This window comes from Limanda limanda, chromosome 20 (assembly GCF_963576545.1).
Source record: "Limanda limanda chromosome 20, fLimLim1.1, whole genome shotgun sequence".
Taxonomy (NCBI): domain Eukaryota; kingdom Metazoa; phylum Chordata; class Actinopteri; order Pleuronectiformes; family Pleuronectidae; genus Limanda; species Limanda limanda.
In genome coordinates, this window is record NC_083655.1 from 16788810 (window position 1) to 16802655 (window position 13846).

A 13846-nucleotide genomic window follows, 5' to 3' on the forward strand; every position below is an offset into this window, starting at 1 on the left:
GTATGAATGTGTGGGTAAATGTAAAACTGTACTGTAAAGCGCTTTGAGTGGTTATCAAGACTATAAAAGCGCTATATAAATACAAAACCAAACCATTACCATAACACATATTGTTTCTACTTCATTTTTACCTTCTGCTACCGAGTCTCTATTCCTGCATTTCCTTCTTTCTTATACAGACTTTACCATACTGAAAGAAATACACAACATTGGGTGGATTCAGGTAATCTTGGACGTTGGGTCGTTTCCCACATGATCCAATGTCCAAGATTACCTGAATTACCTGAATCTAAGCTTCAGTCTGTTTGTTTCCTGTTCCAACAAAATCTAGTTAACATAACTTTTTCTAAAGTTATCATGTGACTGAAATCTCATGACTTCTTGTGGGTAATGTCCCAGAAAGGGTCTTGGTATTAAATGACAAGGTCAATGACAGGATTCTCACATGTCAAGGATTTAAATCTTTCATAAACAAGGCAATGTTCCTAAATCTTATCAATTTATGTTTGTGATGTATCCAAGAAAAAAAAATGCAGTAAGTTGTTGGGTTTTTTTGTTTCAAAAATGTTTTTGTTGTTCCACTTAATCAGACATGATAGATAATGTGGGACAGCATGCTTTTAATCATGTAATCTGGAACATCATTCAAATTCTCTAAATGGGGGGAAATACACATTTGGGGACTTCTTGATGTAATAAATATATATAAACTAAAGAGATGTAACAGATGATTTGCAGTTGTCCGACAGGAGTTAATGGTAAATACAGTCTGTCCCTGTCTGTTTAAACTGATTGTCTGGTTAGTTCAGTGACACATAATCAGTTTGCTCTCTAGGACAGAGATGATCCATAAAGCAAAGACTAGTCTGTCTTGTGTGCAGCCATTGGTTCACCAAACAATGATGAGTCGCTTACCTGCAAGGACTGTTTGTTTCCTGAGATTACAAAAGTTACTGAATGAATAATCTCTTATTGTTACATTTGCTTGCTGTTGATTGAATTTTTACAAATTTTTTAATAGGTAATATACCTTAAAGTGTCTAAGCCTATGGTCTAAGCAGAATATTGTTTTTTGGCACAAAGAACACTAAAAGCTGTGCCATGTCTCCTCTGAGTATGATATCTCCATTCTGTCGTCTGGTATTGATAACATCTTAAGGATTGCCGAAAGGTATATTATGTTGATCCAATGTGCAACACAGATATCGGAATTACTCGCAGAAGTCAAAATTGCAAAACGAAATTTCAGAATTCTCCAAATGTAATAATTCCCGCAGCACTTGAACGCATCTTCCAAACCTACAGCGCTGTGTCTGTGATGGAACAGGTTCCGGTTCAAGTGGGTGTTTACAACTGTGGAGATAAATAGGCAGTTATAACATGGTTATAACAGTGTGTCAGGGGGGATAATACATCAAGAAGAAAAATCTCCGTATTAAAAAAGGGTTCATGTCATCATTAATCTATTAATCTGTTATCATACAGTTATTAAACTAAACAAAAAACTAAGAATAAATATAGTTTTGTTCATACACTAATAGATGGGTTATCACTGATGCTATGTGCTGTAGCAGTGTGTGTGTGTGCGTATGTGTGTGCGTGTGTGTGTGTGTGTGTGTGTGTGCGTGTGTGCGTGTGTTTGTGTTTGTGTGTGTGTGTGTGTGTGGAGCTAATTACATGATCTTGACTGATGCCTGACAAATCCATCAGGGGCTTTGCTCTGCCTGTGTCCCAGTAAAATGGCTGCTCTCAGTCTAAGTCTCTCCGCAGCATTAAACAGGATTATGAGAGGTCAAGGCAAACAGAGTGCAGACCTGAGGAGAAGCCTAATCCACTCAGATGTTCCCCTGACGTGCCACACAATACACCCACACTGAGGCCTCAGACCAACAGCTGATGCAGCTGCAGGCTTGAAGATGCATGAGAGGAGATGTGCGCTCTGCATGATTGCACAGGTTGTTGCACTGCAAGATCAGGTGTAGGGCTGTAGCGCAGCCTGCTGGTACTACTGCCTCCCTGCATGTAACAGATAGACTAGCTGCAAAACCAGATTTTCAACACATTGCATTTTGAGGTCTGGACGGAGCTGTCTGGAGACCCTGAGTTTCATCTTAATTCTGTTAACCTTTTCACTCAATTTATTTTATGCATAATTTTTTTCTCTTTTTATTTAATTTCATTTCCAAGAACGTCCCTCTTCATGCTCTCATCTAACAGTCATATAATAATAATTATCACGTAAGATTATTTTTTAATGAAAAGGTTATTTGTTTTGTTATTATATTATATTATCTCGAGAGTCCCTCCTTATGCTCACTGATACATTTTGATTGTACATGTATATACATGTATTCAGTATATTTATAAAAGAAAATGTTTTGTTTTTCTATATAGAAAACAACACAGGTCTCTCTCTCTCTCTGCTTTGTCATTCTGGGCTGTATTCACTGCTTTTGTCCTTCTATTGTTTTGTCAATATCTTCTCTTTGGTCTTGCAAAGAAAAATAAAATAAATCTAGATCTGTAGTTGGAAGCTTTTTACACACTGCATTCAAACCAATCGGTGACTTCTCCATGCACAATGCCATTTTTCATTTTGTGTAGTCTACGGCCTCAGACAGTGTTTCCTTTTTCCCTCACCGTTACATTCCACACAGTTTCTTCTCTGTCAGTGTGGAAGACACCTGTGTTTTGTTCAGGACTGGACAGGAAGAAGGTTTCACAGAAGGCCCAGGTGTGAGGCACGTCTCTGTGCTATTGGATTCTTCGCCCCTTGTTTTTCTAGATCTAGTGATTTCTACCCAACACTTGAACATGTGTATTACCTCCACCGAGGAGGGATTTTTTTCGTTTGTTTGCAAATACGATTACAAAAGAAATACTGCACGATATTTTCTGGAGGGGCGGGGGAAAGGTACGGAATTTGGTGCAGATCCAACTAAAAGTAGTTGAGTGAATTCAAATGAGATTTCATAATGGGACTGTTATGGCGGTATCCACTCTGACGTTCCTCCAGTTTTTCTTTCTAAACTTAAATTACATCTCGTGCACTTTTCTTTGGTTTTAATTCTTGCTATATTGAGATTAGTGATACTACATTGATCATTTTATTTAGTTTCCCCCTCAAGATAAGAGCAAATGGACAAAGAACAAGGACTTTTTTCCATTTGTTCCCTGGTTAACACTGAACAATGTTTACACTATCAAGGTCGAGACAGATGAACAACAACTTTATTTACCTTAAGTCTTTAAAACATGGCGTTGAGATAACAAGACAACTGTTTTTGTGTTACAGAGGAGAAATAAAACAACAATGCTGAAGATAAAAGCAGGATTTCATGTCATTTAAAAAAGAAGAGTCACATTAATGTAGACTGGTGGACTGACATGAAGAAAAGTGAATTAGAACACTTAATACAGTTTCCACAAAAACAAACAAACTAAATAAATAAATAAACTCTTACTTGTACTAACACAAATGCTTTTTTTTGGTACAAACTATAACAGAAATGCAAAGTGAACTTGCCTAAATAAATACCAATGGCACAGGTTAGGAGCAGAAAAGTAATTGAAGAGATAGTGGAATTGTCTCTTTGTTAAATATGGTGGATAGGTAGGTGTTGACTCCTGTGCTTGCATTAGGAAAACAGAAATTAGCTGAAAACACAGCTAGGGGATGTGATCAGATCCTCTTTGAACATTTGGTCGTAGCAAAATACACATCACAAAAAACGATCGGCTGAAAGAGTAGATCATGAAAAGCCAAATTTGATAACTAATCCTAAAGGAATGGAAAGTGTAGAGGGGTTTACAGCATAGGTGTTAGAGACAGACCAATGCTTCGACTTCAGTTTCTCTCAGTAAGGCAGGCGGTCCATATATTCCCTTGTTGTCCTCCTGCCCACTCCGACAGCCTCCCTGTGCAAAGGGACACAAGCTCCCTGACAGTGACCCTGACCTGGAACAAAGTTCTTGTTGTTGCTGGTTGTGGCGCGCAGGCGATTCGGAGCCAGAGACATTGACATCATCATGTAAACATATTTAACAGCAAAAAGACAAGAAGAGGTTTGTGCGAGCGCATGTTCATGTGAGTGTTTGTACATAGACAGACAACACAGCTCCACGCATTCAAGGCTCCTCCGCCGCTCTGAGGATTCACTGCATTTTGTGCCGATAGATGTCCTTCAAAGCTCGGAGCTCCTCAATCAGAGTCTTGTTTTGATTTTCCAGCACGGCCACGCGATCTTCGAGGCATTTGACGTACTCCTTCTTCTTTCGGCGACACTGCCGGGCGGCCTCCCTGGAAGCAACAACAACAGTAACCATGAAAAAGGGAGGCCATAACACCCTGGGCTTTTCTCCAAGATACAACAGAGAATTCATTCTATCCTCGAGTCGGTTAAAGACGTCACATTACGAGACTTACAAAAAGGATGTCATGACCCCAAAAAAGAAACAAGCCTATGATTAAGCAGTGAAGATCATTGTTAAATCACCATGTGGGAGGAGGGAGAACATGCAACAAAGAAAACTAGGGGGCAGCAGCAGCAGCAGTGACACAATATTGTTTACAGCAAACACAAGTCTGCAAGGTCTTAACACTGGATCGTGACAGCAAACTCACTCACACTCCAAACACATGTTACAGAGCAGATAATAGGCAGGTAACGTGAGAATTAGCAGTTAGAGGCTGCGAAAGTAAGAGAATCATGGAGATGAATGATGACAGGTTGTGGATCTTATCATGACCCTGCAATTATTGTCATCTACATGGTGTTAGAGTATTATACAGTAGACACAGCAGAAGAGGAGACAGGAATTGGGGTAATAAGGCCCGTCCATTCTGATATTAACACTTGAGACTTTCATTAACAAAATGACAGAGAATATGTTGGCGATGGTGTCCTGAGTGTTTTTTTGAAAGGACTGTGTAAACTGATACAATAAAACCAGAGACGATGCAGAGGGGGATCCAGAGGGAAATGCGCTAGTTATCACTGTATTGAAACACATGAAAATGAACACAGTGATTTTTGATAAACTAGTCATTTACTAACAATTTTCTAAGCCTTTTTTGAAGTAAACAATCTACTTGAACAAGGAATAATTTCCAAACTACATTTAATGAAGTGGGTCTTTGCTCAAAGCACTAACAGTAAACAGGGAATGACTTGAATGTGCAACTTGCTGATTCAGGAATTGTGCATAGATGTTGGACATATAATTGGCCTCTCTGTGTGGACCCTTATCGCCCCTGATTTGGAAAAATCTTAGATCTGGGACAAACGCTCTTTACAAATTAAATACAAGGGTTTCCTTAGTGAGCATGAGCCACTTGTCCAATAGATGGATTCCCTGTTTGAAGTCTTTATGCTAAGTTAAGCTAATCAGCTGCTGGCTGTTCCTTCATCCTCCTTTTCCATCTCATCTCACTCTCAAGGCTCCAGTATGCTTCTACGTATCCGTTTCTCGGAGAGGGCTCCACGGTGGGAGAAGAGTCTTTTTGATTTTTGCTTCTCCTACCACTGTACGTCGAAAAAAATTCACCGCAAACCCATAGGTGGCGCAACGGAAGACGAGCTCAGAGAAGCCTACCCCATTTGGGAAGAAGAAGTCCACGTGTGTCTGTTTACCTCTGTCAGCTGGTCTCCCACACACTGAACCATGGCAACTAACAGAACTAAATAAAGTGACACCCAGCGGGTCAAAATGCTGATGTTATCGTTTCTTAGCACAGCGGTTCTCCGGTCTTGTTTCCGAACTGTGTTGCTGATTCCACAGCTTGAATCTGCTTGAGGCTACATGTAGCTAGAAGCTACACGGAGCTAGCTCCCCCCCAGCTTCCACACACAGTCAGCAGGGACTCCCGACACTAACTACTACTATCCAGTGTTTGCTTCTAACCTGACGGTATTATAGAAACAGTGTCATGATAGAAGTGGAATTAAAGTCGTGACGGCGGGTTTTTGCTCTGTTACCACCGCAGTTAGCATGGTGGCTAGCCCGCTAGCCTAGCCCGCTAGCGCCGTTTTGAAAGCTCGTTATAACCGTATGTGACCGTGCACATATGCCGTCAGTGCTCTAACGAGCCACCGTCAGCCGGACAACTCCGCTGGCTTAACACACACGTCACATTAATCGTAGAATTGTAGTTGTGTTTGGGTTTGATGTGACACAGGGAAGAAGGCAGAAAGTGTGAGGTCCGGAAATTACGTCGTAGCGAAATGACGTCGTAGGGAAATGATGTCGTTCGCGGACCAATCACAGCCAAGACCTGTCCGTGGGCTCTCCGACATAAAGACGGACAGTTAGAAAAATCAGACGTGTACGAAAAGCTCTCCGAGGTGCTCGGAGAGGGCATTCCACGACGGATAGGGCGGTCTTATCTATCCGTTGCCTTCAGCAAGAAACAAATAAGCTCATTTCCCACTATGATCAAAATGATGATTCTATGCTGCAATTTAATGTAATTTGTTTTTATTTTAATTTGAATTGGAGACTCTAAATTGACAGTTTTGTGTCTTGTGTTTGTGTCTCTATGTTGTAATGCAACATGTATGCAATTGGCTCCAGCTGAATCCTGGCGAACCTCAAAAAAGGATTATCACTATAGATAAGGGATGGATGGAATATATTTATACGGGGCACACGTTATTCACAAATCACTATATTCACTGACGCCGATATATCTAATATAGCTAATATCAACTGCTATTGTTACGATGGCTGACTTATCATGAGTGGGAACACTTCTCCTTACCTGTTCTTCATCAAGCGGAACTCCCTCTTTTTCACAGTGTCCTCTCCTGATCTCTTGGGGCCATGAGCGCTGGCCCCTGCCCCCCTGTGCGGGAGGTTGGAGCTGGGTATGTGCAGCTGGCAGGCGGTGAAGTCACCTGTGGAGCCTGGGGGAAACAGCACACATCACACATCAGACGACAAGGTTACTGGGTCTGTAAATCCATCACAAGTATTGTGTGTAGAGTTCTTCATATGTGACTACTGAACTAGGTGCAAACCAGTGATTTACTAATCTAGGTTGCAACAGTCAAACTAATCTGATGACTAAGTAAAAGATATAAACTGTAAAATAAATTATATTACAATTGTAGGGGGTAAAACTTACCTGACAATACTTTGTAAAATGACGTTATTTTTTTTATATAAACACAAATAGAGAAAAGCATCAGACGGTCAAAGCATCTGATGACAAATGATTGGTTGATTTATTAGCTGTAAATCGTGTCTCTAATCTTTTTGGTTGCAAAGTTTGAATCACAACCTTACTGTATGAGGTCATTGTCTGATTTCACAGTGATGTCATGGTAACGTCATTCCTGCCGTACAATCTATTAAAGCCTTTGGCTGCGTGCGTCTATAGTCCTGTGGGATGCAGACACTTCGCATGATGTCATTTTCTGACATCATCAAGACTTCCTCATGACATCACTTATCATATGAAATAATTTACCGGTTGACATCAGCTTTTTATTTTTACTCATTAGTTTTTTGGGTATTGTAACTTTGTTATTATTAATGTTATTTGCAGAGAAAACTTTGGTTCAGACACAGACACAAAGACACATAGACACATAGACAGAGACACACAGACACACAGACACACACACACACAAACACCACACTACTCTGCTCTACTCTACTCTACTCTACTGGCTCTGCTATGCTGGCAGGGTAAATATGTGTTTTGGTGTTAGTCCAAATCAGATAGATTAGGATGTGTGGGAAATACAATACACTCACCTCACCAATATATTTGGGAATTAGGTTAATGTTGTAAGCGTAACATACTCATCAATTATATTGCTGTTGTGAAATGCAGATTTTTCATTACATGTCAGGCCAGATATCTGATAACGTATTTTACTCATCAGTTAGATACTTTTCGTTTTAGTACGCATTTATGAGCTGGTGCACTGGCTCCATGTCATTCAGCACGTCAATGATTTTCAATTTAGTGAGAGATAAAACTAACATAGCCAAAACAATCCTTCTCTTAACCTTGTCAGTATGATGTTTTGTTTTCCATTTTTCAGCCAGAGACTCTCGCTCAGATGATCATAAATCAGGAGGATGTTTCTTGGAGTCCAAGTTGAAGTCAGTCTGATTCACAGTCGTTTAAATAGAATAAAGATGTTCAAGATTTAAAGGTTTTATTTATCCCAGGATTCTGTGCTGTGAAACTTTAAGTGTCAAATGAGGCACACACAGTTCTCCTCTCCCAAACTAAATCAACAAAATATGGTGATAGGAAAGTGTGTGATGGTGCACTTCTTATCTGTGTCTCCTTCCCTTCACTGCCCCTCACATTCTAACACGCCAATGATTAATTCTGCGACATTTCGGAATCACAAAAAAGGAGCTGCCTGTTATCACCGCGCGCACAGCCACTGACGTCAACGCACATCGTATTCCCTGGTATACATTTACATGTAGTTGCTGGGGGGGCCTGTTCCAGGAAAAGCAGTGACGTCAGCCACTGCTGCTATGTGCTGTGAGTGGGCAGCGCTAAAGCATTTTACAGAGAGGGTGAGAGAGAGGGAGAGAGAGGGAGAGAGAGGGAGAGAGAGAGGCAGCAGGCGTGTTGAGAGAGAGAGAGAGAGAGAGAGAGAGAGAGAGAGAGAGAGAGAGAGAGAGAGAGAGAGAGAGAGAGAGAGAGAGAGAGAGAGAGAGAGAGAGAGAGAGAGAGAGAGAGGAGAGAGAGAGGCAGCAGACGTGTTGAGAGAGAGAGAGAGAGAAATAGCGAGAAAGGACAAGCAGAGGCAGTGGAAATATTTTCTTGTCAGCTTTAAATGACAGTGGGAAATGAAAGTAATATATCAACGGATGCTTTTCTTTATTTCAGCGGAGGCGGCTCAATATGTTATCATGAGGAACTTTTGCTTTTTTTAATTCTGGTTTGCGAGAAATTTACTGAAAAAGATAAATAAATATGTCATGTCTGAAAAGCCAATCGCAAAATAGCTGTTTTTAAATTAAAATACTCCTCATTTAGCTGAGGTTACCCCCACAACACTAACCATTGACTCTACTCTGTATTTCAACTATCTAAGAATGTTTTAATAAATAATAAAACAAGGTTTTTAGATAAGTTAGTAAGTATAAGAGATAGTAGCAAACATACCTGTTTCTGACTCATCCCCAGTTACAGCCATTCTCTATCTGCTCCCCAAGCTTTCCAACAGACAGTGTTCCCTTCAGAGTCTCCTCTCTGACTGAGATGTGACCACAGCCAACTGCGCGGCTATGTGTGCAATTTACAATTAGAGGCATTGACATCAGCATGACATCACTGGCCTCCTGATGTCAACAGTATGCTTTGCGAGTGCTCTCTCTCTCTCTCTCTCGCTCTCTCGCTCTCTCTCTCCTTGACACAGCGCTATGAGTCAGGGGCTGTGATATTTGTCTTTGGGGAGAAATGTTCTTCAGCTCGACTGGAGCACAGCACTTAGGAGTGCATATATATATATGTGAGTGTGTGTAGTACAGTGTTAATTTTGGCAGCTATTTTTGATTTAGTCTTAGTCTTTTGACGAAAATGCATATTAGTTTTAGTCTAGTTTTAGTCATTTTTATCCTTCTTAGTTTTAGTCTAGTTTTAGTCGACGAAAACAAATTACATTTTAGTCTAGTTTTAGTCGACGAAAACGAATTACATTTTAGTCTAGTTTTAGTCGACGAAAACAAATTACATTTTAGTCTAGTTTTAGTCACATTTAATAGCCACATTAAACTCCTTATCTTCCCTTCTCTGGCCCAGGGACCCCCTGTGTTGTGTCTACAACTGCATACTAGTCTAGCTTGCAGTACTTAGGTTGTCCATTAGATGTCCCTCCTATAGGTCTTTAGCAGGGGTCGGCAACCTTTACTATCAAAAGAGCCATTTTGCCCCCTCTTCCCCCAAATAAAATTTGTCTGGAGCCGCAAAACATATTTGATAACAAAGCTGATAAAATTTTATATAACGTTATACTATACTAATATGTAGATGATTGCATTTATGAAATTATAGAACAACAATAAAGAAAACTGTTGACATTTTATTTATTTTTACCTGTTACAACAAAGTGAAACACCAAATGCTTATGAAGAGGAGAAGAAAATACACAGGCAAGTGTAGGCCTACTTTGAAATAAATTAAACGCAGAACTATGTAGGGTTATTTGAGTCATCCCCATATTTGTGGGAAATGTATGAAATAAGAAGTACCCTATTTTTAAATAAATAAAAACATATAGCTGCAGCTTATATATTTTAGTTGGCGAAATGTGAAAACAAAAAGTGAAAGCAGATCAGACCGGAGGAGGAAACTGAAGCTCGGTATAAACCAACTGCAGCTTCTGCTCTGATCGAGAGGCTGCGGCGCTGATCTCAGAGCAGCTGAGACCAGAGAAACTCTGTGTTTTCACTGTTTCCATAGTTAAGAAGCAGCCGGTGAGTCAGTGACCGGCCTGCTCCATGTGAACGAGCTCTGATCTCAGCTCTCTGAGCGAGTGCGCTGCGGCAGGGGGCGGAGCCGCGGGACCGGAGCGCATCTGGGAGCGCACACACACGCACACACACACAGACACACACACTCGCCGCTCCGGGTACTTCATGACGGCCTGATAGGATTATGTTTTTAAAAATTGTTGTGACTTAGTCAACCGCCAACATTTTCGTTTCGTCTCGTCTCGTTAACGAAAATTAAAATAGATTTCGTCATAGTTTTTATTTTCAAAGATCCATTTCGTTACGTCTTCGTCTCGTCTTAGTCATGGGAAAAGGGGCGTTAACGAATATTTTTCGTTATCGTTATCGTCAACGAAATTAACACTGGTGTAGTATATGATTTGTTGAAAATGGATTAACAGCAGAGATTTATTTGGACTTAAACACACCTTTTTTTTAAAGAATTTAACTTTGCTGTGTGAGCCAGAAATTTGCCAACATACAGTGTCTTTCATTGCAAGAAATAAAAGTTGTATATGGGGGAGGGGGGGTGTACTGTACTAGAACAGTGTGTATACACTCTATATTTATCCACTGTCAGGGCAAAACATAATCCCTCAGCAGATTCACCTCACACTCAAAGCTCAAGGAGGGGGTGCCCCCTACAGACACTAGAGGTAGAAACCTGAATTGTGTTCAGAAAATGTTTTTTTATGAATGTCCTGTATAATGTCTCAACCATCTGAGCAGACACTGACTTTAGTAAAATAATATGTATTATCAAAGTGTGAAATACTTGTGATTTAGAGCTGTTAAAACGGAAGGTTAATTTAGCCTCATATTAGTGTAATAATTTCACCTGATATTTACAGATATGATGCATTAAACCCCGAGCCACTCTTCCTATCATACCTTTATGCTTCGGTGAGCTTCATATGTGGGCCCCTTTGTACACACAAATACTTGGTAGTACCATAAGGTTGGTTGCAATCATGGCAATAACAAAGTTTCCACTCTCTTTTATGCAAAACATTGCAATCTGCTTATAACAATATTATTCTTCAATTGCAAGATACAGCTCTGAGATCAGATTAAGGGCAAAGTCACAAGCATCTTTGCCCCGGAAAGGTTTGTCTTCTGGTAGAAGCTACAACTGTGATTGTTGTGTTACTTTTACAACACACACACACACATGCACACACACACATTGAAATAGAGTGTTACCAGGTAGAGGCTGTGGTGTTTGCCTGCCGATCATATCCTGCAGCGTCTGGGTTCTGTAAGGATGGACCTGAAAGTGTACCACTGGGAAGGTAAGAGAAAAAGAATGGTCAAGTGAATATTACTGAAGTAGGCTACTTAATTACACAATCCATGCTGCGTTCATGGGGCAATATTAACGTTTCAACTTTTTTTTACTACATGATTTACAACATTACTATAATTTTGTATAGTTTATAAATAACCATTTCAAACCCTGCAAAAATGGTTAGTTAAAATCTGTATCTGTATCCAATGCTATATGATAAATCCATTATACTGCATCCCTGTTTGTGGGACTACTTTTCTGATGTATAAATTGTCTGAACTGACATTCATCTAGTGAGCAGAACCATGGCTTGATGATAACGTTGATCTATTTTGTTGGATTTGAATTTACAAACACTTTACCTATAAAAACTGTATTAACCAAAGTGGTGCTGTTGATTTTAAATGTTTTCCTGCCGTCTAGTGGTCATAAATTGTGACTGCATCTGTAAAATATTTCAGTAGTCACTTTCTACTTGCTGCTTTGTAATCATCATAGATGGCATTATGTATTACTAGCGACTAGATAATTACATCATCAGCCATTGATTTTGTGGGTAACTTATGCCAGCAGAAAAACAGTTCAACATTTGAAAGTGTAATTTCCCAATTTAAAAACAAGTGGACTATGTTTGTCAAGTTGACCACACCATAAGCTAAATAAATGGATAAAAAGATAGATAGATAGATAGATAGATAGATAGATAGATAGATAGATAGATAGATAGATAGATAGATAGATAGATAGATAGATAGATAGATAGATAATCTCAACATAAAAAGGATAAGCATTATAGATAGCCTAATGGGTAATCAAGGATAATAATAAAACAATTATTAACAATTATTAATAATAGTAATAATAATAATATACCTGAGGACCTGACAGTAGCTGGAATTATCTTTCGCCTGGCCTTTGATTAAATATGGTTAATAGATATTTTATTTTATCACCTCTATGTTTTAAATTGTATTCAATTTAGTCTCGACATTGATATTATTGGTATGTGTTTTTATCCCATTTATTTAATTTCCCCCCCCCATATTTATTGTATTTTTTAAGTGTTGTCATTGTTGTTATAGATTTTAAATTCGATTTTATGGCACAACATCAACAGCATTTTTACTTGTTCACGTCAATTCTTGGTTTAGCCGTCAACGTTTGAACTGGACTAACCTGCATGAAACTTGATCGAGACGTTTGGAATAATAACAACAGCCACAAATAACATAATAATAATAAAAAGAATCATAATAATAATAACAATTAAGCTTACTGAGAGTTTTGCTTAAAAGTGATGATATCATGCTACATGCTGGCTAGCTTAGTACAGCTCATTATAACTGTTGTGTTTTACCTTCTGTGAGAAACCACGGGCGACGTTCAGAAAACAAAACCATCACAAAATACAAAAAAACGTCAGTTAAGCTTCAGTTATAAACAGAGACAACTATTATTATCGTCGTTAGCATAATATTAGCAAGCAGGCAACCAAGGGGAACTCTGGGTAGTCTATTTTCCAACGATTCTGATTGGCTGATATTTCTACCACTTATTCCCATTGAATAATGTAATGTAATATCTCTCGAAAAATATTATGTTTGTTTAAGACATGTTACTCACATTACAACTATTACTTATTATTTTAATGATTAGCTGATATTTTAAGTCATGTCACAATTGGTGTCGATTTTCAGGGAACATTTTACAGAACTTATAATAATAATAGTAATAAATTAGCGGATTTTCAACTGAGGACAACATGTTGCCATTTTATATTAAACAAGTGACAAAATCCGGTGAAAGTCTGAGGTTTACAATTATTAAAATAAAATGTATACTCACTTGCTTGGAGGTTTCCGTAGTTTCGGGCGATACCACTAATACCTGGGTGTTCCAATGTTTTGAATTCGAGCGTTCTCGGCCTTAATATCTGCGGTGGAGAAAAAAATCACTTATTAGATTTGTAACGGAGATCTGTCAATGACACTTCACCAAGACTAAGAGCAAAAAGTGCTTCTCGGCTCTTTTGGGTTTGTCCTCAGTGCACCCCCACCGTGTAGCGCAGTGGTATAGGCCATGAGGTAG

General features: G+C 39.2%; 1 protein-coding gene across 1 annotated transcript; it reads right to left on the reverse strand.

Annotated features, from left to right (window-relative positions):
* Positions 1–3209: 3209 nt before the first annotated feature.
* Positions 3210–9318, reverse strand: LOC133027070 (cAMP-responsive element modulator-like). Its single transcript, XM_061094078.1, has 3 exons — positions 9143–9318; positions 6761–6905; positions 3210–4300 (listed from the first exon to the last, which is right to left on the reverse strand). Exons 1-3 carry the CDS (start codon positions 9171–9173, stop codon positions 4156–4158), a joined length of 321 nt encoding a protein of 106 aa, XP_060950061.1. The 5' UTR covers positions 9174–9318; the 3' UTR covers positions 3210–4155.
* Positions 9319–13846: the final 4528 nt, after the last annotated feature.